The 24,639-nt window shown below is 44.5% G+C and overlaps 1 protein-coding gene across 2 annotated transcripts; it reads right to left on the bottom strand.

Annotated features, from left to right (window-relative positions):
- Window positions 1-318: 318 nt before the first annotated feature.
- On the bottom strand, window positions 319-24,210 carry SUGP1 (SURP and G-patch domain containing 1). 2 transcript variants are annotated; one of them, XM_048830668.2, is made up of 14 exons: window positions 24,102-24,210; window positions 22,828-22,999; window positions 21,894-21,997; window positions 21,197-21,424; window positions 18,936-19,059; window positions 17,836-17,939; window positions 15,792-15,915; window positions 12,864-13,165; window positions 6,752-6,858; window positions 5,859-6,036; window positions 5,435-5,541; window positions 4,248-4,393; window positions 2,598-2,727; window positions 319-1,469 (listed from the first exon to the last, which is right to left on the bottom strand). In XM_048830668.2, the coding sequence occupies exons 1-14, from the start codon at window positions 24,124-24,126 to the stop codon at window positions 1,443-1,445; spliced, it is 1,878 nt and encodes a 625-aa protein (XP_048686625.1). In that variant the 5' UTR covers window positions 24,127-24,210; the 3' UTR covers window positions 319-1,442. The 2 variants fall into 2 exon arrangements, with proteins under 2 accessions (XP_048686625.1, XP_048686626.1); XM_048830669.2 differs by having other exon boundaries at window positions 21,197-21,421.
- Between the last annotated feature and the right edge of the window lie 429 nt (window positions 24,211-24,639).

Raw genomic sequence — 24,639 nt, 5'->3', positions numbered from 1 at the left:
ATCAACTAAACACCCCAGGAAAGCCTGAATGTTACAGCAGCCTTAATAGTTTTGGGAGAAGCTCAGCCTCACCAGTGGCCTGCCAAAATTTCCTACCTTTATTACCTAATGTTTCATAGTTATTGCCCATGTGCTGATTAGCCACATCAGCTGCAATACCCCAGTGTGCAAGCTGTAATAAGCGCACCTGTTACCCTGGCATATATCACTGCCAGGAATGGATCACATATTTCTTAGTTGCAAGCCTGACTGCCTGTGTTTCTGAGGTGCCCATACATTTAATTTTCCCATGATGAACTCATATCAAATTGACCAGTCTCTGTTTTTATTTTTTATTGAAAGCCAAGCCATTAACTCTACATCACTGAGAAAGGTGAATCACATACTAAATGGTAAGATTTTGGTATCAGGGCAGAAGGGGCAAACAACAAACATGGGGAGGGGAAAAAAATCTTACAATTTGAGATGTTTTGAAAGAATACTACCATGGGGCTGTATGTTCACCCACAAAAACCTGTGGCAAGGCCACTGCTTCTGATCAGACTGATAAAAAGCTAGGGGGCAGATGGGTGTGAGTTTGTTTACAGCCAGAGCAGAGGAGAGTTGCAATGCAGCGGTGTTTCACAGACCAATAAAAATCCACTGGCCTTTAATAACTCAGGTTTGAAGGCCTGGTTCTCTGCCACCCACATCCACAGAAAGGATATGTGGGCCTCTTGTTTTGCTGAAAGTTGTGTGTGAATTTAGTGTTCAGGAAAGTGAGGGACGAATGGCACTGGCACTGGGCAAATTTCCACAGCAGGCCTCAATCCCCCACTGTGTCGCTCTGCTCCAGACTTTGTTTTTCTACGAAGCAGAGATAAAACAAATAGGCACTGGGTTTGCAGTTTCAGCTGGACGCCAGACTCTTTATACTTGTGACTTAATACAGGATTTGAACTCAGATCTTCGGGGGAAAAGGCTAGTCAACTAACTGATACTCACCTTTGGGGACTAAGGGGGCTGCCTCGTATATATTTTTAATAAAGCTACGGCCAAGGCAGAATAGGCTGCATATCTGAGCAGTGGATGCAAAAAAACACAAAAAAATGTATTTCTTGGCAAGTAACATGGCACTGAGCAATAAACCAATGGAGTCCCTGAACTATTCCCATTAGTATCTTTGGTGCTACCCTTCTGTACAGGAGGGCACCGGATAAAAACCTCCATTCTCACCTGCTCTCTTCTCCTTTTTGAATACCATCCCAGGCCTTGTTTGATGCAGTTGTCATGGCACTCAAGTGTGCAGTGAGTGGGCTTCTAGGCCTTTGTTCTGGGTGAAGATGTCATTGTGACTTTAATAGATTTTACAATATTTGCAAAAAAAGGATGATAATGCAGTTTTGTAACATTTCACAGTAAAATTACAACAGTATTAAAAATACTTTGTCCTGAAAACGCTATCAGTAGTAAGGTCTCCTCGGATTGTTCTGTAGAAAAGGGAACAACAACAGAAGATTAATTAAAATTGCAATTTGAACAGAACAATGACTATGTGAGCTTAATTAATATTAATTGAAGGACTCCACTGAAATAGGAGGTTTCAAGGGGTGAAATCTGAGGTTTCCTCTGGAAAATTACAAATGGAATGCAAGACTAAGTGCATTGGCCTGCTGGATGTAATGCAGAGTCACATGCAAACTGATAAGCTTTTTGCCATAAGAATGGTTATTCAACATAAAACACGCTGGGATTCAAGGACAACCCATCAGCTTCTTTTGTAGGCAGTATTTATACTTGGCACATACAGCTTCCAGCTAAACACAGGAACTTTTGTATTAAAAATAATAGCCAGGAGAGCTGACTGTCCGGGGTGTTGTGGTATTCATGATTTGATTCAACACAAGAACAGAACCAAAAGGAAAATCTCTTAGTGTGAATTGTTACAGTTCATTTCCCTGTGACTGTTACTTTATTTGCTCAATTAAAATGTAACTCTTGGGGATATTTAGGAATATCCTCTGATGAAAAGGTACAATACAAGCGCTTTACAAACACTGAGTCTCACATTCTACACACACTTTCCTGAGGTGAAGGAGTAGGTCAGACTCAGCATTTATATTTTACATGTAGGGAAACAACTACAGGCAGGTGATTTGCCCCAGGTTGTAGAGTGAGCCAGTAGCAGAGTTGGGAATAAACTCTTGGGGCGCAGATCTCCATGGCTCTGCCCCTTGTGCAGTCATTTACATCACTATCAAGGGAGTGGAAACTCCCAACACCCACATTTGATACTATTTTACACCCACTTTATATGTGTAAATGGCTGCACAATGGGCAGGACGAAGGAGAATGAGGCCCCAGAGTCCCAACTCCTAGGTCCCCGTGCTAGCTGGAGCCTGCCTCAGAGGGGTGCTGTGGAGATTAGTTGGTATTTGGGAAACACTTTGAAGATGAAGGGCCATACTGTGTCCTCTCTGTTTTTACACAAGGCAAAATTGGCCATAAAGATAAAGTATTCTGGAGCACTAATACTCCCCGTCCTCCCCCTTACAGGATATGGGCAGAGACACTATTGAAGCTTCACTATGTCGGAAGTGTGTTAGGAGTCACCTCACCAAAGGGTTGGGTCGGAACCTGTAGGCCAACATCATTCTTTTACGAAATGCCTCATACTCGTCATCCTCCTTCGATAGCTCAGCGGGACGATCGATCCCAAACCCAGCTCCGTCCACTGCAGTGGTACCCCTGTTTAAAAAAACAACCACAAAAAAACCCTTCTAGTTAAGCAGATGCTAACAGAACATCTCTCTGCTAATCTAAAGAACCCACCACCTCATAGGATCTGCCCTCCTAACCAGAGCACAGAGACCAAGACAAAGGGACCATGTTTGCATTGCACAGGCGAAGACAGATCTGCAGCAATCAGGGTAGCTAGTTTTGACCTCAGAACAGTGCAGTGCTATTACAGCATTGCAAGCTCATTCCTCCAACCAGCAAACCCCGCTGCTGTAGTGAGAAGCTGTGGCGTAAATACAGCGCTAGTTAAACAAAGGGTTAATTAAGCATGTAACAGGGATAATTCTCAGTGCTTTGGGTGCCTCTCTAGTGAAGGATCCCCTGCCATGCTTATTAGCCTCTGGCAGTTAAGGTGACCAAACGCAATGATCTGGACCTTGCTTATTTAAGGAATGAGCATGAAACAGAAGGTGGCTACCTCACACCCCCAAAAGGGAGTCACTGGAAGATAAATCAGTATTCTTCCCTGTGCATCAGACAGCTCCCTTGCCTTGCCAAGTCATAGACATCAGAGATGACAGAGCCTCTTAAGTCACATTTTGCCCAACTGTGCAGTGCAGGATTGCTCCCTGCAGCACATTTGGGAAAGGTGTAGTGGAAGCCTCATTATTCTGTACACAATAATCTCTCCCCACAGCTCTTGATTTAAGTGGGCCACCACTTCACCAGACAGATATTCCTGAGAGAAAGGAGCTGAAATGCTTTGTAGAGACACTTCATCTGTGGTTTCCACTAGATATGCACAACTGTAGTTTACAAAGGACCCACTGGATGGGAAACATTCTTAATTGCTTTCATTATCAATATTTAGTTTCCCTATAGTCCAGCATACACCACAAGCAGCTGGTCATTCTGATCCACTTTGGATGCAATTACTCTTTATTATCCCAAAAACACTTGAGTAAAGAAACAGACTGATGTCCAGAGGGATGGCATGTACACACAAAGCTTTCTGCTTGGTACTGACGTGGCTTTTAAAAACAGTTGGAGCAGTACCATCTGGTAACTGCCCTTGATGGACAGCGCACCAGAGACCAGCAAGTCTGCTTCAGAGTTCTCCAGCTGCATAAGGCATGCATTGGATATTTAATCACATACAGCACTTTACAAACATTGATCAATCCTCACATGGCCTGTGTGAGGAAGTAAGCACTACCCCCATTTTAAAGATGGGGAAACTGAGGAACAGAGTATGTGTCTCAGAGGATGGCACTGTGAGAGTCAAGGTTAGAATTCAGAAGCTCCTGGCCCATGCTCAGAGCACAGATCAACTATCTAATTCTGGAACCAGAAACACCTCAGTAGATTTTTTTTCCCCCCTTTATGAAAAAGGTTCTATGCACCGTCCAAATTATGAACCTCAGCCATATTCATTCCAGCTGCTTCCAACAAGCTGGGAAGCGAGCATCAGCACCTACCTGACAGAAAAGGACTGAATCAACAGAAAGAAAATACAACATTTTGCTTACTTGCTGACTGGATTTTTAATCCCCTGTCCATCGGAGCCAAGCCCATCACCCTCCTTCCAGCCCATCTTCATCAGCATTTGGTAACCTATATTCTCCACGGTCAGTTTGAATTCCTTGTACTCAGAATAATCTGGTTCGCGACCTTCCTGCAGGGCAACAAAAGGCAACACGAGTTACACTGCATTACTCCACTCGAGTAGGGGAGCAAGGAAAGAACCACGTAGGGGAGATTAGTGTGGGCTGGGCAAAGAGTCAGGGACAGTTAATAATTTTAACAAAACTTCTTGGGATTCCATTGCTCGTCCACCACAGGGGAGGAAACAGGTAAGCGATACAGCACAGCAGAGCCACCCAGAGTCCAAAATGTAATCTGCAAGGTGCAGGGAGTGCAACTATGAGATTAAATTGAGACGTATCAGGCTTCTGAATTGAAAGCTGCTCACTGGGCTGGCTCCAAAGATGGCTCTTATTTAAAAAGAGATCTTACCTCAGGCCCCATCTCCAGTGCTGGCTACAAAGGAACACTATCAAGGATGCCAGCAGAGTTGGCAGGAGCCAAGGGCTCTGCATAGGCTTTATATTTTTGCTTTATTACATTTGTCTGGCTAAAAATTCCAATTTTCCCTACCTGGTATTAGTGATTCCTCATCCTGCTCGGACACTGGAACTGCAGACTTGGCGGCAAGCAGTCTGAAAGCTCTGTCTGTTTCACTGTAATGTCACCTAGTGCCCTGTACCCCTTGCTGACGTACTGTTTTGTCACTCAGCCCAGCCAGGCTTCCCCGTGAATCACAATAGATCAGCCCCCCACCTCCTTTAGTGACAAGACCCCTGGGGGATGGAGTTGTTTTTCCTTTAGTCTCCAGCGGTGGAAGAACACCAGCATCCCACAGCTGTGCTGAATCAGGACACCAGCTCTTTTCAAAGGCTGATGCCAAGGGGTTCAGCACAAAGTGCAGACATTTCTGCAAGTGGATGGGGAGCCTGTACAGGCTTGAAGTATTAAAAAAAAACCCCAAAAACTTGCTTGCAAAGAAGATATACCAGTAAGTGGCTCACAGAACTGCAGGCAGCCTACTCTGGTAAATGGCTGAAAATGCTTGAGTACTTTCCCTCAGTGCTACCAGACAGGTCAGATTTCTGCTGGAGAGTTCCACTGTGGCCTAGGAAACTGTCGCTCATTTCACCTTTAATGCCTTGAACGTCTCCATGAATTTCTCCAGCTCATCAGGTGGCAGGAAGTCCCCGATGAAATGCTTCCCTCTGCCCATCTGGGTCAGTTGCTCGGCCCACTCTGCTCAAGACATGGAGGGGAGAAAAAAAAGCATAGTAATGATAAAGAAATGTTCTTTTATAGCACCTTTGACTTCAGAATCTCAAAGTGCTTCACAACCCCATGTGAAGTGGGTGTTATCTCCATTCTACAGGTGGGGAAAACGAAGCATAGAGGTTAAATGACTTGCCCAAGGGCACTCAGTGAGTCGGTGGCAGAGCTAGGAATGTCCTGACTAATCCCCTGCTCTAGCCACAAGACCTCATACTCCTTTCTATGGAAGTCTCAGCACAGCAGCAGAACAAGAGGAAATTCAGTGCTGAGGCTTTCCCACCCACCTCGTGTCTTGTCCATTTCCATGCGTCGAAGCTGATGTTCCCATGTCCCCAGTTCATTGTCTACCTCCTCATCGCTGTCATAATCATGCTGGTGCTGCTGAACCGCTTTTTCCCACATCACCTGCATTTCCTGCATGGCTCGCTTGTGTTTCATGATCATGTCATACATCTGCTGCATCTAGGGAAGCAAAACAGTAGCCTGCTCAGTGAGGCAGCTAGTCTGTAGGCAGCAGAGTGGACACAGAGAGGTCCCTAAGTTCTGCAGTAGAGCACATGGCTGCCTTATCGATGAGACAGAAACGCAGGCCATGAAGACTAGAAATCCCAGCAGGCAATGCTGAATCCAACTGCAAGCAGCTTACTGCTCAGGTCAAACAGGAGCATCACCTGCTGGCATCTTTGAGAGCTGCACCCATACATTAACAATGTGGGCAGCTGCCATGTGACCCTTTTTATGTAGTTTGTAGTTTAAATGCAGCCCTCAGGATCCCAAAAGTGGCCAGTAATGATACCCTGAACTACAGTAACACAAATCTCAGCAGGGAAGAAAAGTGACACAATAAGCCTTGCAGACATTGGGCTTTAGTTGGAAAGGGCATTAAGTCCTACATGGATAGCATATAAGAGGAAAGGTGAGCTCACAGCCAGAACATTTTTTTGTTTAGCGGGGAGATGGGTTGGCTGGATTTTGCTCATGTCCCCCTATGCTCTATAATGCATTTCTGCTGACCACAGCATCATCTGATACTTACAAATCCAATATGAATTCAAGAGGTTTTGTTTGTTCAGCCCCTGGGAAAATCTCTGTTGTCTATCTCCACCCCTAACCCAACCATGCTGCAATGCAATGTACTGCTGCACAAATTAGCTTAGAAATCATTTCATGGCATTACCTCCTGCTGCTCCTTCAGCTGTTTCTTCTGCGCATCAGAGAGCTCTGTCACACCCACTAGTCCAACCGGTTTCCCTTTTTCATAACCAAGACCCTTGAGGTCCTGAACTGAAATAAGCAAATGTCAAAGATTTTCAAAAAACTGAGCCAGCCGTTCAAGACAGCAGAACCATATCCCAACATCCTATCCATTTAAATCTTACAGTCTGTTTCATAACTCCAGCATTAAGATGCTAAGCTGCACAACTCCCAGTAGTACTCTAAAGACTCACAGAAGAAAGACTCATTAGGTCACACTCCACCTCCTGGCCAACTCAGAACTGTTCTCCACATTTGTATTCTCTAGGGCTTTGTTCTGTCTAGTTTCAGATATTCCCCAGCTTCCCTTGGGAAACTATTCTACAGTCTTGGAGATCACAGAGTCAGGAAGTCTGTCCTCCCAGGCAGGCTAACGTTACCCTCTCTTAATTTAAGCTTATTTCTTTTCATTAAGCTCCTTTATGAATCTCCCTACCACAAATAAACTGGTATTTAATTATACAGCATTAAGTGCCCAGCAGATTTCAGTCTGTCAGTGTAGTGCTCAGTACATCTATCCAGTAACTGTACTGTGTTTACTATATGAATAGCTACCAGTCATTCAGAATGATAAATGATCACACCTTTTTTGGAAATTACCACTCCCTACTACATGTTTAATTTCTCAGCTACAGAATTCAGAAGGACAAGGACATCAGGCCTCCTGCCTTCAAAGAGGAGACATATTTTAAGTCTAAGCTTGATGTCTCCGTTGGTGTATCCCTGTTCTTCTTTGTCTGGGTCTCAAGCTCCTGTTTTGAAATGATTTTACCTGCTGTTGTATTGGAAAGGCCCTGCAAGTAGGTTTTAAGCTCAGTAAGGCAGGCCCCTGCTGATTTTGAAAGGCCATTCAGTGCTGTGCGTTCATAGGGGCATTTTAAAATTGCATAATGATCTCTCTTTAAGAAAATATTTCTGCAGCAATAAAAACAACAAACAAAAATATTCCTGTGGTGGTGAAGCCAAGATTTACAATGAAGAGCAACTTGCAAGGCTAGTCTATTTCTAACTAACTGGGCTGACAGCTCCCCTGTTAAACATCTAAGAGTTGCAGTTAAGTATTTAAAGGATTGCAAAAACCCCCCCACAAACCCTGCACTTGAAAGTACATTATGTTTTTCAATACAAGGGGAAGGATTTTTTCCTAGTGGCTACAAAAACCTCATATTTAATTAAAAAAAAAGGAGTACTTGTGGCACCTTAGAGACTAACCAATTTATCTGAGCATAAGCTTGGTTGGTCTCTAAGGTGCCACAAGTACTCCTTTTCTTTTTGCGAATACAGACTAACACGGCTGCTACTCTGAAACCCCTCATATTTAATGTGAACCCAGGCTATGGCTAAATTATGATTCATTAATTATTCACTACCAATTAATTATGAAGCCTGATAATAATAGGATCATTGTTCATGACACCAAATGTCTGTGCACATGGTAATTAGGTCCCAGGGGTCATCTCTCCAGTTCTCTCACTCTCACTTAGGGCAATTGATCAAAGTGCATTATCCCCTTCCCCATATGGTTTTTGCCAAGCATGTCATGATTTGGAAATTGGTTTCAGAGTGGTAGCCATGTTACTCTGTATCAGCAAAAAGAACAAGGACTATTTGTGGCAGTTAGTCTCTAAGGTGCCACAAGTACTCCTCGTTCTTTTTGATGATCTGGAAAGTGGCTTCCTTAGCACCTGCCTCCAAACAAGAGCATAAAGCAGTCCAGCAGTTCATGCTCATATGGCCGAGAGCACTTGGATACTCATATAATCAGTCTTAAGAGCAAACTGTGTATATCGAGTTCAGCAGAAACATGGCAAGAGATATTCTAAGACAGAGTTAGAGATAAACTGGCTCACTCCAGGCCCTGTGAAGTACTGAGTATGCCCTCAATTCCCAATGAAATAATAGCAAATAAAAAACCAAACCTATACATAAAATTATCGGACAGAGGCCCTTTAAATAAAGCACAAGATTCTTCTCTCACATACACCAGTGAGAATCAGGAGCAGCTCCACTGATGGAAGTCACTGATGGAAGACTGGTGAGAGGAGAATCAGGCTCAAAATGTCCTATGGGAGACTTTAGTGGCAGCGCCAAACACAGGGTCAGCCCCGTTCTCAAGGAACAGGAAGCCTCTTTGGCTACATTGAAGAAATCCGTTCGACCTTCACAGAGAAGGTCAGCAGCTGTTTGACTTAGTTCTAGATGGCATAAACTCTCAGGCTAACAGCTCAGGAGGCCAATGTATCGGCAAGCTTCCAGGGACAGCCTTAAAAGGAGAAGGGTGAGATAGAGAGGCATCTTTTTTTCCATCCCAGACATACAGTGCATGCCTTTGCTCCTCTTTGCACTAAAACTGTACATCCGGTTTCATGGAACCAACATATGATCTTGCAGCTCCAGGCCAACATGACAATAACCTGCTGAAAGACCTATTGTACGTGTTTAGCTCGGTGCACCAAGGCTAATTAAAAAATCCCTCAAAGTGACACCTATTATATCCAGGCAAAGTAGACAGAAGGAAGAAAGTCTTTGGTGCAGGTGGAAAACTATTGTAGAACAAAGCCAAGACAGGTGCCTGGGCAACTTGTATCAATCTGCACATATTGCAAAGACATCAGCACGCTTACCTAAACCGGGCCACGGGACTGAGAGTGTTAGCCAGGGCACGCTCGTGCCATGAAAACAGGCAGAAGATGCGGAACTGCTCCTCAGCTGGGATAAAGAGCTGCTTTCATCCTTGGAAAAGTGTGCCTTGCAAAACATTACCTTTGGCCACAACCAGGTGAATGGTGCCATTTGCATTTGCAGCATCGAGCAGAAGACTACCGGAAAGTTTACCCCTACCCACATGTCTGGAGAGGAGGTCTCCCTTCCTTTCACAACAAGTGCAATCACTCTATAGCCAAAGGGAGCCATTAGCTGCCTGACTTTTGACTCAGTGTTCTGAAGATCATATTAATTACAACTAGACAGATCCAAACCAGCGCTCCGCCCCCAATCCAAAGTTAGCACCAGACGTGCCCAGACAACACTCACGAATTCTCCTGTAGTTCCGAGACTTTACTAATTAATAGCACCCCTGTTCTATTCAGCATTTTGAATACTCACTGTAGTATACAAGCTGCTAAGTGTCTAAACATCAATATACGTAAGAGGAGCATCATAACTGTCCAAAAGGGCCATACTACACTCTTCACTCCGCATGATACTGATTTAAGACTGAAAACTGACATGGAATGAATGAGAAATAATAAACAGTCCTTGCCTAACTGTCCAAGGCTCCAAAGCAGCAACATCTACGAAGCAGATGGGGCTGGGGAGGCATGGACCATCTAAAGCACATTTTGTGGCTCTAACTCCAGCAGGGCCATGGCTATAATTTGGTATTCTAGTCATCTGTCAAGTTAAAGATGTTAATGCTAGAAGAGGATTATTCTATCTGAACCAATAAACATTTTCCCTGCAGAGCATTAACACAGTGTTAACGGTCAATTTCTTATGACTGACAGATTGTTTGCCGTCTTTTCCTTTACTTGACAACGCCCTGTGGAAAGTGAGCATGCCACCTGTCTAATTAAGAGGAAGCTAACACAGAGGTTAAAGGAAAAAGCAAGTAATTTTAGCAGGAAGACATAAAGGAATGTGCGGCTGTAAGACTCTATCAGACCCCAAATGCAGCATGATGCGCAAGGCAGGAATTCACTTATTTTATTATGATAGCATCTGCTCAGCTTTGGCTTTTTAACTTTTTTTTTAAAAAATGTATTAAAATAGATAAATGAAGGTGTGACAACCCATGTAGCCTGCCTTTTACACAAGTTAGAGACATTAAATGTCTGAAGGAAAGAAGGACTCCAGCAATACAGAATGAGGGGAGACCTTGGCATTTGATTTCGGTCTCACTAGGAAAAGGAATAGAAGATCAGACCAGTGGTCCATTTAGCCTGGTATCTCCCTCCCTCCCCCTCCCTCCAGACAGAGCTGGTTGAAACTCAAAGTTTCCATTTTGCGGGAAGTTTCAACGTTTCAAAATTTGTTTTAATTCCAAACAGTATCAGTGCTAAACTGTTTCATTTCAACACAAACAGGAGACACTGATCTAGAAAAGATAACATGTCAATGAGTCCTAAGTAGCAGCTGCCCTTTGTGATTTAAAAAAAAAAAAAAATCTCTACTACTGATGTAAAAATAAAAAACCCCATAAAATAAAATTCTAAATGAAGTTGTCCAAAATGAAACATTTGTTGTTTCAAAATATCTCCCCCTCCAGGAATTTTTGTTGAAATCAACATTTTTTTTAAGCTGTTTAGATTTCAATGGAAACTGTTTTTCATCAAAACATTTTGACAAAGGATGTCTGACCAGCTCTATTCCTGATCCCTGTGGCCATCAGCTGACACTACAAAGCATCTTACCCTTTATCTTGGCCATCCAGTGTTATTAATGGTCATGCAATTATCCAGTCTCTCTTAAAACCCAGCCACAGTACATGACCCAATGACTTGCTGTGACAGTGAATTCCACAGGCTGAATGTATGCACTTGTGAACTCACTCCGCAGCTCAGAATGACATTAGAGCTTGTTTTCTAGAAAGAGTGCAACATTTCCACTCTCTATACTCACACCAATACCCCTCCACACCCTTTCCCCTCATCACACTAGATGGGCAAAGTATTCAAAGACAGTTGCACCTGAAAAATGCTTGCATTCATCAGGGGCCCTTGAAAGTCATGCTTTCACGTGCACATAGCCAGCTCACCGTTGGACTCATTATCTATCTACACATGCATACACGGGACATAAGCGTTTAAATTTTGCAGGCACAGTAAGAGTGCCTCTATTGGAAAAAGAGTCCTCTCGTGTTTGATGTGAGTTGCACCCCTAAAGGGGTCTGCAGCATGCTGTCCTCAGAGAGAAATCACAACCCTGGATCAGGGAGCAGTCCCATGACTTGAAATAGGTCCTGGAAACCAAAAATTGGAAACTGGCAGCTTTGCTTGCATCCCTCAGCGCAGTGATTCTCAACCAGGGGTACATGTACCTCTGGGGGTATTCAGAGGACTTCCAGGGGTACATCAACTTATCTAGATATTTGCCTAGTTTTACAACAGGCTACATAAAAAGCACTAGCGAAGTCAGGACAAACTAAACTTTCATAGACAATGATTTGTTTATACTGTTCTGTATACTACACACTGAAATGTAAGTACACTATTTATATTCCAATTGATTTATTTTATAATTATATGGTAAAAATGAGAAAGTAAACAATTTTTCAGTAATAGTGTGCTGTGACATCTGTATTTTTGTGTCTGATTTTGTAAGTTTTTAAGTGAGGTGAAACTTGGGGGTACACAACACAAAGACTCTTGAAGGGGTACAGTAGTCTGAAAAGGTTGAGAGCCACTGCCTTAGCACCATGAGCAAAGCTATTTATGTTTAGTTATTTTTCTGACCCATCATCATCAAAGAGAGGATAGAAGAGCTGCCCAAGGATGTCAGCCCACCACGGGGAATAAGCGGAATTCATACTTCAACATTTGTTTTCTGACAGTCTCTATTCCTGAAGTGAAATAGCCCTAAATAGCATAAAGAAAAGGAGTACTTGTGGCACCTTAGAGACTAACCGTGAGCTATAGCTTACGAAAGCTTATGCTCAAATAAATTGGTTAGTCTCTAAGGTGCCACAAGTACTCCTTTTCTTTTTGCGAATACAGACTAACACGGCTTCTACTCTGAAACCTAAATAGCATGGAGGCTGAAGCTATAATGAGCTACCGCTCAGCAGAGTTTTAAAGATAGCTGGAAAGCGATAAGATTCCAATCCCCAGAGTCAATGAGATAAAGTGGTTTATCTGGATTTGCACATGAGAGTTAGCTGCTAGACTTCGCTGAGAGATAGAAGGTTGCTGACTGGGGAGATTACAACAAGAGATAGACTCACAGGGTATTCTGTTTACAGAGCCAACTGAATTAGAACAGATCACAAGCTACCAGGAAAAAAAAATCCAATCAACCCCAAATACAGAACCACTAACCTGACAATGGGGAGGGAGAAGAGTTCAACTCCTGCTGGGCAAGCTCTGGGGGGGGCAAGTCAACCTTTTCCTCCTCTGGCCCCCATCTGCTCTTCCTCCTCTTTTTAGAGGCAGCTGCAGCTGGCTGTTTAGAGGAAGCTGGAGAGGATGAAGAGGACGGTGTGGCCTCAGGAATGCTCTTGTGTTTCAGGTTGGGTTCCAGCACAAAAGGTGTCCCTATGGAGTTGTTCTTGGCCTTACGGAACTCCTCCAGCTTCTGCCGGTAATATTTGTAGCCTTTGCTGTTTGGTTCATATAAAAACCTAAGTTTAAAAAAGAAAAAGTTTTGCGTGCAACAGTTCAATTCAGAGATAGGTCTAACAGTGATTTGGCCAGGAACTCTCCTCCCCACGTGCTTGGAAATACCTCCTGCCTCCTTCAAACCCACTTCTTTCACTTCACCCCTGGATACTTCTCTCCCCTCTGGTACCTCATTTGCCTGGGGTGCAAGTTAGCTTGTGAGCCCCTTGGGACAGGGACTTTATGGCTGTTTGTAAATGCACCATGGCTAATGGTGACAATACCACAGAAAGACAGAGAAATAATAAGGAAGTGGTTGTTCTGGTTAGGCATCTGATGCCTTTACAAGATCACATTGTCAGTGGAAACATAAAATCTTCCCCCAATCCCTCCTGCTGTACTCCACACAGCCTGTTCCAGTTCACAAGAGATGCATCTTCACCTTACCAAACAGAAAAATGGACTAGTGGTTAGAGCAAACTCCCATTCAAGTACTCACCTTACTGACACTAAGTCATTTTATGTAATCCCACCCTCCCCCACACCCAGAGCTCACTGCCATAGGCTGTGACCTCATGAACAAATAATGTCTTTTCCCTTTTGGGTGGAGGGAAAATCCTATTTCAATCTCTGTGGGAGGAATAGGAAGTGTCTGCAATCTAACAGCCACACAGATTAGACACACTCAGATTTGTTACAAATCTATCCACCGCTTCCCCCATCCCCTTTTCAATTTAAGCATTTTAACATAAAACCATAACTACCTTCAAACTTCCCCATCCCTCACTCTTCAGAGGATCAGTTTATTATTGGATACAGCCTCTCATTAGGAGACTGTTGTGATCTTGCAGGAGAACACACTCAGTTAGGTAATAGGTCCGTTCGGTCTATAACTGCATGATTCTACACAGGCCCACGCACACATGTGTCTCTGCTGTATTCAAAAATTCACCAAGGTGTGACCTCGCACTCCCTAACTCAGACAAAGCTGCTGCACACTTCAATGGGCATTGTTTCAGGGTAGCGCGTGGAGAGCGGGATCGGACCCTCCATGAGCAATACATGAAGTAACCCAAGCAGCAGGCCCAGATGGGATTCCCAGCAGGGCTTTAAGGGAGTTAAATGACAAAGCGGCTCAGACGTTAGTACGTCTGTCTGACATGCCACTCAACACAAGGGGGCGGGGATTCCAGAGGGCAGGATGGCAGTTAATATAATGCCAAGATTTCAAGAAGGAACAGGCTAATTAAAAACTGGTAAGTCTAGCTTCATTTTCAGGAAACATATTCGCAAAAAGAAAAGGAGTACTTGTGGCACCTTAGAGACTAACCAATTTATTTGAGCATGAGCTTTCGTGAGCTACAGCTCACTTCATCAGATGTTTACCGTGGAAACTGCAGCAGACTTTATATACACACAGAAATCATGAAACAATACCTCCTCCCACCCCACTGTCCTGCTGGTAATAGGAAACATATTGTAACTCCTTGTAATGGCAGAAACAATGAGCTGCTTGGGTGAGAAGAAAAACAAGGCACTTCCCAGTGGGGATTGTGAGTAATGGGGTCTGTCAGATAAACTGATGAGAAATTTTCCAAAGCGTGGAGGAGGGGCTCTTCCTGGAATTTAGTTAAGGCGCCCTACAAAGCGGCAGTGAGTATCAGCCCCAGATGATGGTCATGAGTGAAAGGGAGCTGCAGGGAAAGGTGTAAAGGATTAGAATGAATACTAGCGCATTGCCATGGAAGGGAGGAAGTGAATGCACAATTAGGGAAATCAGATAGTAATCAAATGCCAGTTTGTTTAGAGTATTTTCTGGTCAGAAATGGCAGTCTTGGGCTGGGATTTGGGTTCTAGGCTTGGTCAGCTCTAGGAGTGTCCGGTAGCAGGAAATAAGTAGAACAACAGCTGTGTTGCACCGCGAGTGCTTGGACTGGAAAAGGGGTGACCTACCGGGCACAAAGCAGCGTCCGTTATTTATAACATGTTTTGGGTGCTACCGTAATATGTGCTGAACAGACATAGAGGGGAAATAGCGCCAGCACCCAAAATTTACAATCCTATGCCTGATCCTCCAATGAGCTTTGTGCAGAGGGACCCCTGTACCCATGCAGAGCTCACTGGAGAATCCAGGCCTAAGACAACAACAAAAACAGACAAAAGGGAGCAAAAAGGGATACAACATACACACAGAGGGATCAGGTGATGGCAGCATGACTCCAGTGCCATATCTAATACAAGAGAAGATGAAATAATAAATATTGACTCATTTCTAGCAGCCACTGAAGCAGCAGTGGGACTAAGGAGTAATATGAATGAGGAGAGGGTAACACATTCAGGAAGTGTGTTCCATGCACAGAGGGGAACATGAAACAGAAGTGAACGCACAGGGTATCGATGCGGGTAACGCTGTCTGGCAAAGTGGAAATAGCAAAAAGCAAAGATCAGACTTCAGGACAATTAAATCGCACTAACATGACGAAAGATGGTGTTAAGTGGTTGGAGCAGTGGACTGTGAAGTAGGACTCCCGGGCTCTATACCCAGTTTCTTGTATCCTAAGTCTTATTCATAGGGGTTTGTCCCCTGTAAACCCTGCTAAAAACAAACACAAAAAACATGCATACTCAGCTGCAGGCTTCTTCCTTTACCTGAAAGCATGGTTCTCCCGGTTGTTCTGCAAGGCAATAGCTTCCACCTCTGGACCCCCGTCTGCTATGAACCTGGCCAGCTTCTCAGCAAAGTTCTTGGTCTCTTCCTCCTCTGGGGGTGAAACTTTAAGCAGGCTGTCAATACTGGGCCCAACTCACACACCCAACAGTCAAAAGCCTATCTGTTCTACGGACCCCAAGAGTGGAATAAGGGCAAGAGGAGGGGTTTATTTTTAAGAATAACGTAAAGAAACACAGTCAAATGGTCAAGAGTTCATATCACTGGGTAAGCAGTGAGGTATCAGCTAGTGCGATGGCTCTGTATCCAGGGGAATGGCCAGGACTTTCACTCTCTGATTTTCTGCATGCCAGGGGGCAGGTGAGAGTAGACTAATACACAAGGCAGCTTTCCCCTTCTGAAAACCCATATTTGTCTCTCGCACTTAGGAAGGCAGCTAGTTTTGTCCTCCTGTACTGGATATTTGCCCATAGCAGAAAACCACAATGCAATCGGTCATCTCTAGTTAAGGCCCCCACTTCTGAAGTCAGTGGGAGCTTTGCCAGGATTGCAGCCCTCAGAAATGAGTGTGGCAGGTCACATGTGAGAGAGTGTGGTTTGTGTTACTCTCATGGTTGTGCTGGCCAATCTGGAGGAAAAGAGGAAAGTAGTGCTCCATACAGAGCCTTCATCCCACTCTTACCTGGAGGAGGGAGCTACTGCAGCCCTAGTCCAATGGTACAGAGAAAGCTCTGACCGTGAATATTGTCAGAGCAATTCCCCCTTATGAACAATCAAACAAGTATTTTATTTACATACAACTGCCTTATACGGTACTTCTCATCTTCAGAGCACTATGGCAACAAGGCTTAATGGTTAGAGCACAGCAGTAGGCATCCAGGCGACCTGATTTGTTGCATGGGCTTGGGCATGTCAGAACATTTCCTTGCCTCAATGTCCCATCTGCAAAGGGTGGATAATACCACTTAACTATTAGGGTGCTGCAAGGATTAATTAATTGGTGTTTTCAGAGCACTATGGACCTAAAAAGCTCTATAAAAATCATTGCTACTGTGTGTTAACTAATAAACCTTCAACACCCTGCACTGGTAAACAGCATTAATCCCTTTTTTACAGCTGAAGAAATGGAGAAGAGAGGTTAAGTGATTTGCCATGGTCACACAGGATTTCTGTGCCAGAGGCTGGATTAGAAGCGAGATGTTCCTGACCCAAAAATCATGCTTAGCTCACCAGGCAACTCCTTCCTTCCCGAAATATTTAATTTTTTGCATTTCACTGCCCTGGACATTAATTCACTGGCAGATCATCTGCTCCTGCTGCTTCTCCACCTAAAGCCACAATTCCCAATTTGCAAGAACCCATCTGTTGGCTATGGAATTATGATGCAAGCTAAATGTAATGTCTTTCAATGGGGAATAAGCAGCAGAAACAGGGGAATGAATGCTGAAGAAACAAAGACCCTGTTTCCATCTTGACTCATGTAGAGTGAAGTTAGAAAGCAAACGAGAGTACCTGAGAAGCAAGACAGATTCTAAATCTATTGTCTTTCAGAGTCGGAACATCATTTTCAGGACCAAACAATGCAGAATCTTCTTCCTTCTAGCTCACTTTCCTGAAGACGTTTGGGAAATACTAGGATACTCTTCCTCCACAGGAAGCAATCCTGCAAGCTCTCAGTGTGTTGGACTCGCACTGATTTCAATGGGACTTTCATGCGTGGAGAGCTCCCTTATAGACTTAAGGAAATGAATATAGTGGCATCCCTTAAGAATCAGGCTCTCTTATTGACTCACGAAATGAATATAGTGGCATCAGAGATCGATGCCAGGAAACATCATACAACTCCCTTTGTGACAGTGCTTTACTTACAGGCAGCAAGAGACCAACAGCAAGACTAAAGCTGCTGCATATTCTACTTCGATTGATTCTTAAAATGTCTAACTAGCAGTTATTGAGAGCACTGAAAAAGACTTTATGATCTACATTTCATGATTGAGAGGTTGTGCTCCCAACCCCCTCACTTACCTTTCTGACAAGAGGACGTCTGCAAACTCTGATTCTCTTTTTTCATTTCTGCTACTTTCTTTCTGTAGTACAGGAATTCCCTGCTGTTCTTATCATGTAAAAATCTGGAGTGGAGAGGAGAAAAAAGTTACTAAAGCATATTTTGAGATATTAATGTTTCTGCCCACTTGGTACAAAATAAAAAAAGACTAGACTAGACAAAATCAGAAGATAAACTACTCTGAAAATACCTTAAAAGACTCCATTTATAAATTGTATAGCATAACACAGTGTTTCTCAACCGGGGTCTGGCGGGGCACAAGCAGGTTTCAGGGTGTCTGTCAAGCAGGGCCAATGTTAGACTCGCTGGGGCGCACGGCAGAAAGCCAAAGCCCCACAGCCCTGAGCTCTGCCACCCAGGGTTGAAGTCAAACCTGAGCAATGTAACCTTGCAGAGTTCCTGTGGCATGGTTTTCGTATTCAGAAAACCAGTTCTTGTGGAACAGGTGGGCTGTGGAGTTTTTATAGATGTTGGGGCGGGGGGAGGGCCCTCAAAAAAAAGGTTGAGAACCCCTGGACTATAACACTTTATACCTGTAAACCTCACAGCACTTTGGGAACATAAGCAACAGTAGCCCCATTTTAGACGGGGAAATGATCACGCAGCAGACAGAGAGGAGTGAACCTACGGTCTCCTGACTCCCAGCCCAGCACTCTTATCTGCTAGACCACAATAGCATAGAGTCAGGGCTCCTGGGTTCTCCTTCTAACTGCTACTGATTTGCGACGTGTCCTCAGCAAAGTCATTTCCTCTCTATACCTCAGTTTCCTCATCTATAAAACAAGGCCAATAACACTCAGCTACCTCAAAGGAGATAGTGAGACATAACTGACTGGTGTTTGTAAAGCGCTTGGAGATCCATGGCTAGAAGGCTGTCCAGATGCACAGAGTATTCTTATGGTACTTTGTGAAAACATATGAAGGAAATGACACCATAAAGATCAAACCCCCCTCTTCCCAGAAGATCACAAAGCCCCCGCTCTATGCATGCAGGGCCTAGGTTCTTCACCTTGAGATATACTATGCTGCTTTAGCAAATTAAGTTTGCCCCCAAACTTACGAAAATGCTGGATTATCCTTGTAGTCTTCCATAGCGACCTTTTCTAATTCTGGTCCCCCTTCGGCCACGAACCTAGCCAGCTTTTCCACCACTTTCCGGGTCTCTGCATCCTCTGGGGGTAAAACTTTAAGCAGGCTGTCAGTACTGGGGTTCAACTCACACACCCAACAGGCACATTACTTCTAAGAACCACAGCGGTAGACAAGAGTGGGATGGGGATGAGGAGAAAAACGATGAAATGGGGAGCCAGTCTTACACAGCTGCACAAGTTACAAATCCGAGTTACTCTCAGGCCTTACCCTCCCAGTGGGAAAGGAACGATCTGACTAGAACCTTTTATGAGAGAAAATAGAAGATTTGGATTCCTTCCAGTTTAGGGTTCAATTGCAATTTGCTATGTAATTAGCTACTAACAATTCTAACATACACACTCACAACGGAGTGGGGACAATGTGGCTGTTTTTTAAAATAATGTATTGTTCACGAAGGGGCATGGATTTCAGCTCCTGAGATGTCAGGCTTTATCCACATACCAGACACAGTCTGGGCAGTGGGAGCGTAAGCTTCCGCATGCTGCACCTGCCAGTGTGCCTTAACCAGGAAGGACCATTACCAGACGGGAGAGAGCTGACTCTCTGAGAAGTTACCCTTTGGCCTCTCTATTGAGGCTGCCAACAAGGGGCCAATTCATCTCAAGTATCAGAGGAAGTCCAATAAAGGACACATGTTCACTGGGAACTAGACAGAGACCAGACAAATTTCACACAGGCCACTGAACAGCTATCAGACAGTAACAGATTTGTCAGCACTGACCTAGACTAGATTTGACCCAATGACCAAAAAGCAAAAAAGTCCATATCCTAGTACCAATCCCATTAGCCAATTGGTCTCCCACACTTGTTTTTCAGTTGTTGTAGGGATGTTTAATTCCTGCTTTGGTTTCTACACGGTTATGTGCAGATCTGCCTGAGATTTTGCTTAAGTTTCTGATGGAAATAGCAATAAGGCAGATCCCATATAGCAAGAAGTGGTCTTTCTAATGCATCATTAAAACCATTTCACATTTTGTTTAATCACGTAACATGAAGCCTAGCTAGGAGGTCTGTAAATATGCCCAGACTGACTCTCCTTCTAAACCATTCGTTCAAAACATGAATGGAAATTCAAGTTACTAGCTGGGAAGCAGGGCTCAATAAGTTTCTCTAAGATCATCTTGGCCCTAAATTTATATTACACTTTATGTTATTTGATATGCTGCAGCATTCTTTATTCTCTTTGATATTCCAACCTAATCAAGGAGTCATAGATCCCAGGGCCAGAAGGGGCCATTGTGATCATCTAGTCTGACTCCCTGTATAACACAGGCCATAAACTTCCCCAAAATAATTCCTAGAGCTTCTCTTTTAGAATAAGGATCCAATCTTGATTTAAAGGGTAAGGAAAGAAGCTCACAGTCAAGATGTCCAAAATGGTGATTTCCTAATGAAACTCTGGAAAGATGGGAGGGCTTCACTTCTATCTGATCTCCATAAAATGCTTAGTGTTCAGACAGCCACTCCTGAAAAGGGAGCCTTTCATTTTCAATTGATTAAAACAAACCAGATATGTCTCAAGACCACCTTTTAAAAAAGAATTGTGCACCATCCAGCCTGCTTTCTAGCTGCAAAGGCAGACACCCTTCTACCACCAACATCTAAGCAAGCTCAACTAAGTGGAGGAAAGATTAGAACACACCCTTCCCCTCCCTACTCCTTAGGGTATGTGAATTTTGCAATGGTGAAAGGTGCTGGCTTGACAGCCCTGGAGAAGACAGTCCTCTATTCACAGCACAGGCAATGGTAGGGGGAGCGTCTCCCACTCTGGCTAACAAATGTGTATCAGCCCCAAACTAGAGGAACAGTATCTAAGGGTGAGGAGGGAGTTCACTCTCCATGGTCCAGTAATTCAATCCTCAGCCCTGTCATGAAGTTGGCAACAAGGGGGCCAATCAGTGTCAATTGTAGTGTTTATATTTTGTGATGCAGACACCTGCCCATTGGGATCTGGGCTGAAAAATACTTTCTCATGTGCTGTGATTTGGTAAGATCTTTCCAATGAGAAAGCATCAAGCAATAATTTTTCCCCATAAGAAAGACTGTAAACAGAAGTCTGAAGAAGCATTAAACCAAGCTGTTTCCCATCTGAACCCTTACCGATAGCCTAACTGAACCTGCATGCAAAATAAATAAGAAGTGATTTCAGTTCAATAGGATGCAACTTACTTTTAATTTCCAACCATTGCTCATAATCCTCCTCTTCATCATCATCTGGCGACTGAAACACACTGAGGCGGTTAGCAACTGGCATCTGTTTGGAATGGGAGTAATTCTTCACTTGGTTCACCATGCTGCTCGTGCCCAAGCTGGGACGTTTCCCAATCAGGATGGGTTTCTTCCCGGTGCTTGAAGCAGAGGTGTTTGCAGAAACGTTGCCAGAACTTGGGGAAGCTTCTTAAAAAAGAAGGGGGGTGGGGTGGGAAAATCTGTGTATCCTTTCTGATTTGATCTGAGTAGTTTGCATAGGGCACTAATATGGTTACCACAGTGGACTGTGTTTAATTTTAGGTTTACAGATGTTTGTTGGTAAACACCAATCTCACCCAAGCAGCTGAGTTTAAGGAAGACTAGGATCTCCCGGAAATGTTAAGAAAATACATTTCAAGCTCGAGAACATATCTTGCTAAATACAGATGGTAGCAATGCAAGCTTCTGTACCCCATACTGCCTCACCAAGTCACCTTCATCTTAGTTTAGAGGGACCACTTCTATTTCAGTATTTAAAGTAACCAATGTTAGCAAACAGTTTGCACTCTCTAACACTGGGCTCTTCCATGTCAATACACCTTTAGAGCAGCTCTCATGCTGCTGGTGTCACAAAGGAGAAGAGGGAGGACTTTCTGTTGCTCAAGAATCAACTTACCAGTACTTGATTTTTCCTTCTGCAGCTTAAGAAACTGCTGGAGAAAGCTGCCGTCATTGGCAAATTTGTTGGAAACAGAGGCTTCGTTTTCACCACTTTCATCTCTAAATAGAAAAAAAGAAGAGAAGGAGACTAGATGCTTCATGTCCTTCCTTGTAGCTCAGAGAGCAAAATAAAATGCTAATAATTGCTAATCTCTCAAGGTGGAAAGGGACCACTTGTCTCAGCACTTCCCAATAATATAGCATTTTCAAAATATTAGATACTAATTAATCTCCACGATACCCCTGTTAGGTATTAGTAACCCTACTTAACGGATTGGAAAGTGAAACAGGAAGTTGAGTAAGTCACTTATTCTAAACCTGCAATGAGTCATGGTCGGAAGCTGGAGTTAGAATTCAGGTGTGTCTGATTCCCAGTTGAGTGCTTGGACTACATCTCTCCCACTGTACAAAATGCCCCTACATTTTCTAAATCTCCACAGCCACAGAATTTGCCTATTATGGAATTATCTGTGCATCCCATGTAGTTCACTCCCCACCCTACTGAAACAGGGCTGCTGCTAGCAGAGTTTCTGTATCATTTCCCTGAGCAGCATTTGTTCAGAGGACTACACTAACCAAACCATGCTAGAGACTAACCCCACAGTAGTTTCCAAAACAAGGTTTACAGAATAAAAGTATCAGGCAGAAAGCCCCAGGGAAAACAAACTAGGTCTCTGCTAGCAACAATCATGTTTAATTGTTGTTGCTAGCTGCTCAACCATGGACAATACTTTAGAAAGGAGACAAGATGCTGAAAACTGCCTAGCATAAAAAGGAAAATGTACTAAAGTACTTAATTTAATTTTACTAAAGGGTTTTTTTAAATCAGTCTTGTATGTAATGGTTTCTGAAACAAAATTTAGTGACAAAACCTTATGATTCTTACGCACTCATTGAGCCGAGGGGGTTGTTGGCTGGCCAGGTGATTCCGTTTTGCTTGCTGCTCCATTTTGGCCTCAATTTCTTTCTTCTTTTGTGCTATCAATTCCTCCTGATGAAGGATATTCATATTCATCTTCACAGATTTAGATGGTGTAACGCCAAACCATCTGCTAGCTTTTCCTGGAGAAACAAAGTGGGATCAAAATTTTCTTCCCTTTATGAGATCATCTAGAGAAATATTAGAGTGCTTATAAATAACTGGAGGGGCATGAGAGAAAAATCAAACAAACCACGTTTCCACTTCTACTATTCCTGACTTTTACATCATCTGACTAGGGGACATTTGGTAAGTCCTTTAACTTCTATCTCAGACTTGGTCTACATCTAAAACTTGGTTCTCCCTAGCTACACTACTCAGGACTGTGAAAAACTTCACATCCTGTACAACATGTTGAGGTCAACCTAAACCCCACTGTAGATGCGCTAGGTCAACAGACGAATTCTTCCATCAATCTAGCTACTGCCTTTTGAGGGGGTGGATTTACAACAGCAATCGAGAAATCCCTTCCATCACTGGAGTGTCTACACTACAGCAGCCTTGCTGCAGCGCTTGTCGTGTAGACATACCCTTAGATTGCCCCCTCTAACAGGACACATCCGTGAGACTTAACCTACATTTTGCGAGCGCTTTAGAAATCCTCAAACAAAAGGTGTTACAGAAAGACAGAGCATTCTTATATTCGGCTAGAGACTCTCACATTTGAGATGACAGTGCATTCTCTCCCAAGGTGAAGGGCTTTGCTGTACGTGTATCAATCAGGCATTTAAAACATCACTTTTTAAAAGTCTCCCTCATTTGTACAATTACAGCTTGGCAGCCAGAGTTCTGAGGGCGGCGGGGAAGGTGGCTGCTGATCTGCCTAGGGGGAAAGGCTTTTCGCTTCCAGGGCTGGGCTGTGACTGATGGCAGACCCACAGCAGTCGGGGGCCCCGCCAGCCCTGCTGCTGAGAGCCCGGGCCTGCAGGGGCGGCCCCTTTAGACGGGATGCCGGGCTCGAGCCTGGGGAGGGGCGGGGAGAGGACGAAGGGGGCTGAACCCCCTTAGAAGGAGTTAAGCCCCCTGCGAGGGGCCGGGCTCTGCTTGGGAGCCGGGGCCGTTCCCCAGCCTGGGGAAAGGGGCAGGACCGGGGCCGGGCTGGAGGAGGGGCTCTCTCTCAGACAGGCGGGGAGGCAGCGGGGCCGGGGGGAGGCTAGGCCCAGGCTGCGGAGACAACATTGGTACCTGGAGCATCCCGGGAGTTGTCCATTTTGATGTCGTTATCCCACAATGCAACGCGGTTACCTGGGCTTATGGGATGGAAATGGAGGGCAGGGCTAATGCGCCGCAAAGGCGCCTGGGAGTTGTAGTCCGAAATCCAGAAAGTGGGAGATGGCTGGGGTGGGGAAGCTGGAAGGATTTAAGGCCTTCTCTCTTCTGTATGTGGTCCAAGATCCCACCCTCGCCCCAACTGCCGGATTCGGCCTCCCGAGCAGGACTGAAGGCAGGGACTACGACTTCCATGAGACTGCGCGCGGGAAGTCCCGTTGAGAGAGCGCAGTTCTCGCGCGATTTGGCGAGGCCTCCAAGGAGGCGGGGGAAACGGGGAGTGAAGAACAACATTTCCCATGAGCCTGTTGGCGGGGACGAGGCCCTCCTGGGAGGCGAGGGCCGCTCGCCAGCGCGTGATGTGCTCCGAGTTCTCGCGTGACCTATGCGCGCCGGGGCTGCCCAGCCCTGTGAGGCAGGCTCGCGACTCCATGTCCCAGACGCCCTTGCGCGG

This window comes from Caretta caretta, chromosome 25 (assembly GCF_965140235.1).
Source record: "Caretta caretta isolate rCarCar2 chromosome 25, rCarCar1.hap1, whole genome shotgun sequence".
NCBI lineage: Eukaryota > Metazoa > Chordata > Testudines > Cheloniidae > Caretta > Caretta caretta.
This window is presented reverse-complemented; position numbering and strand designations above follow the sequence as displayed.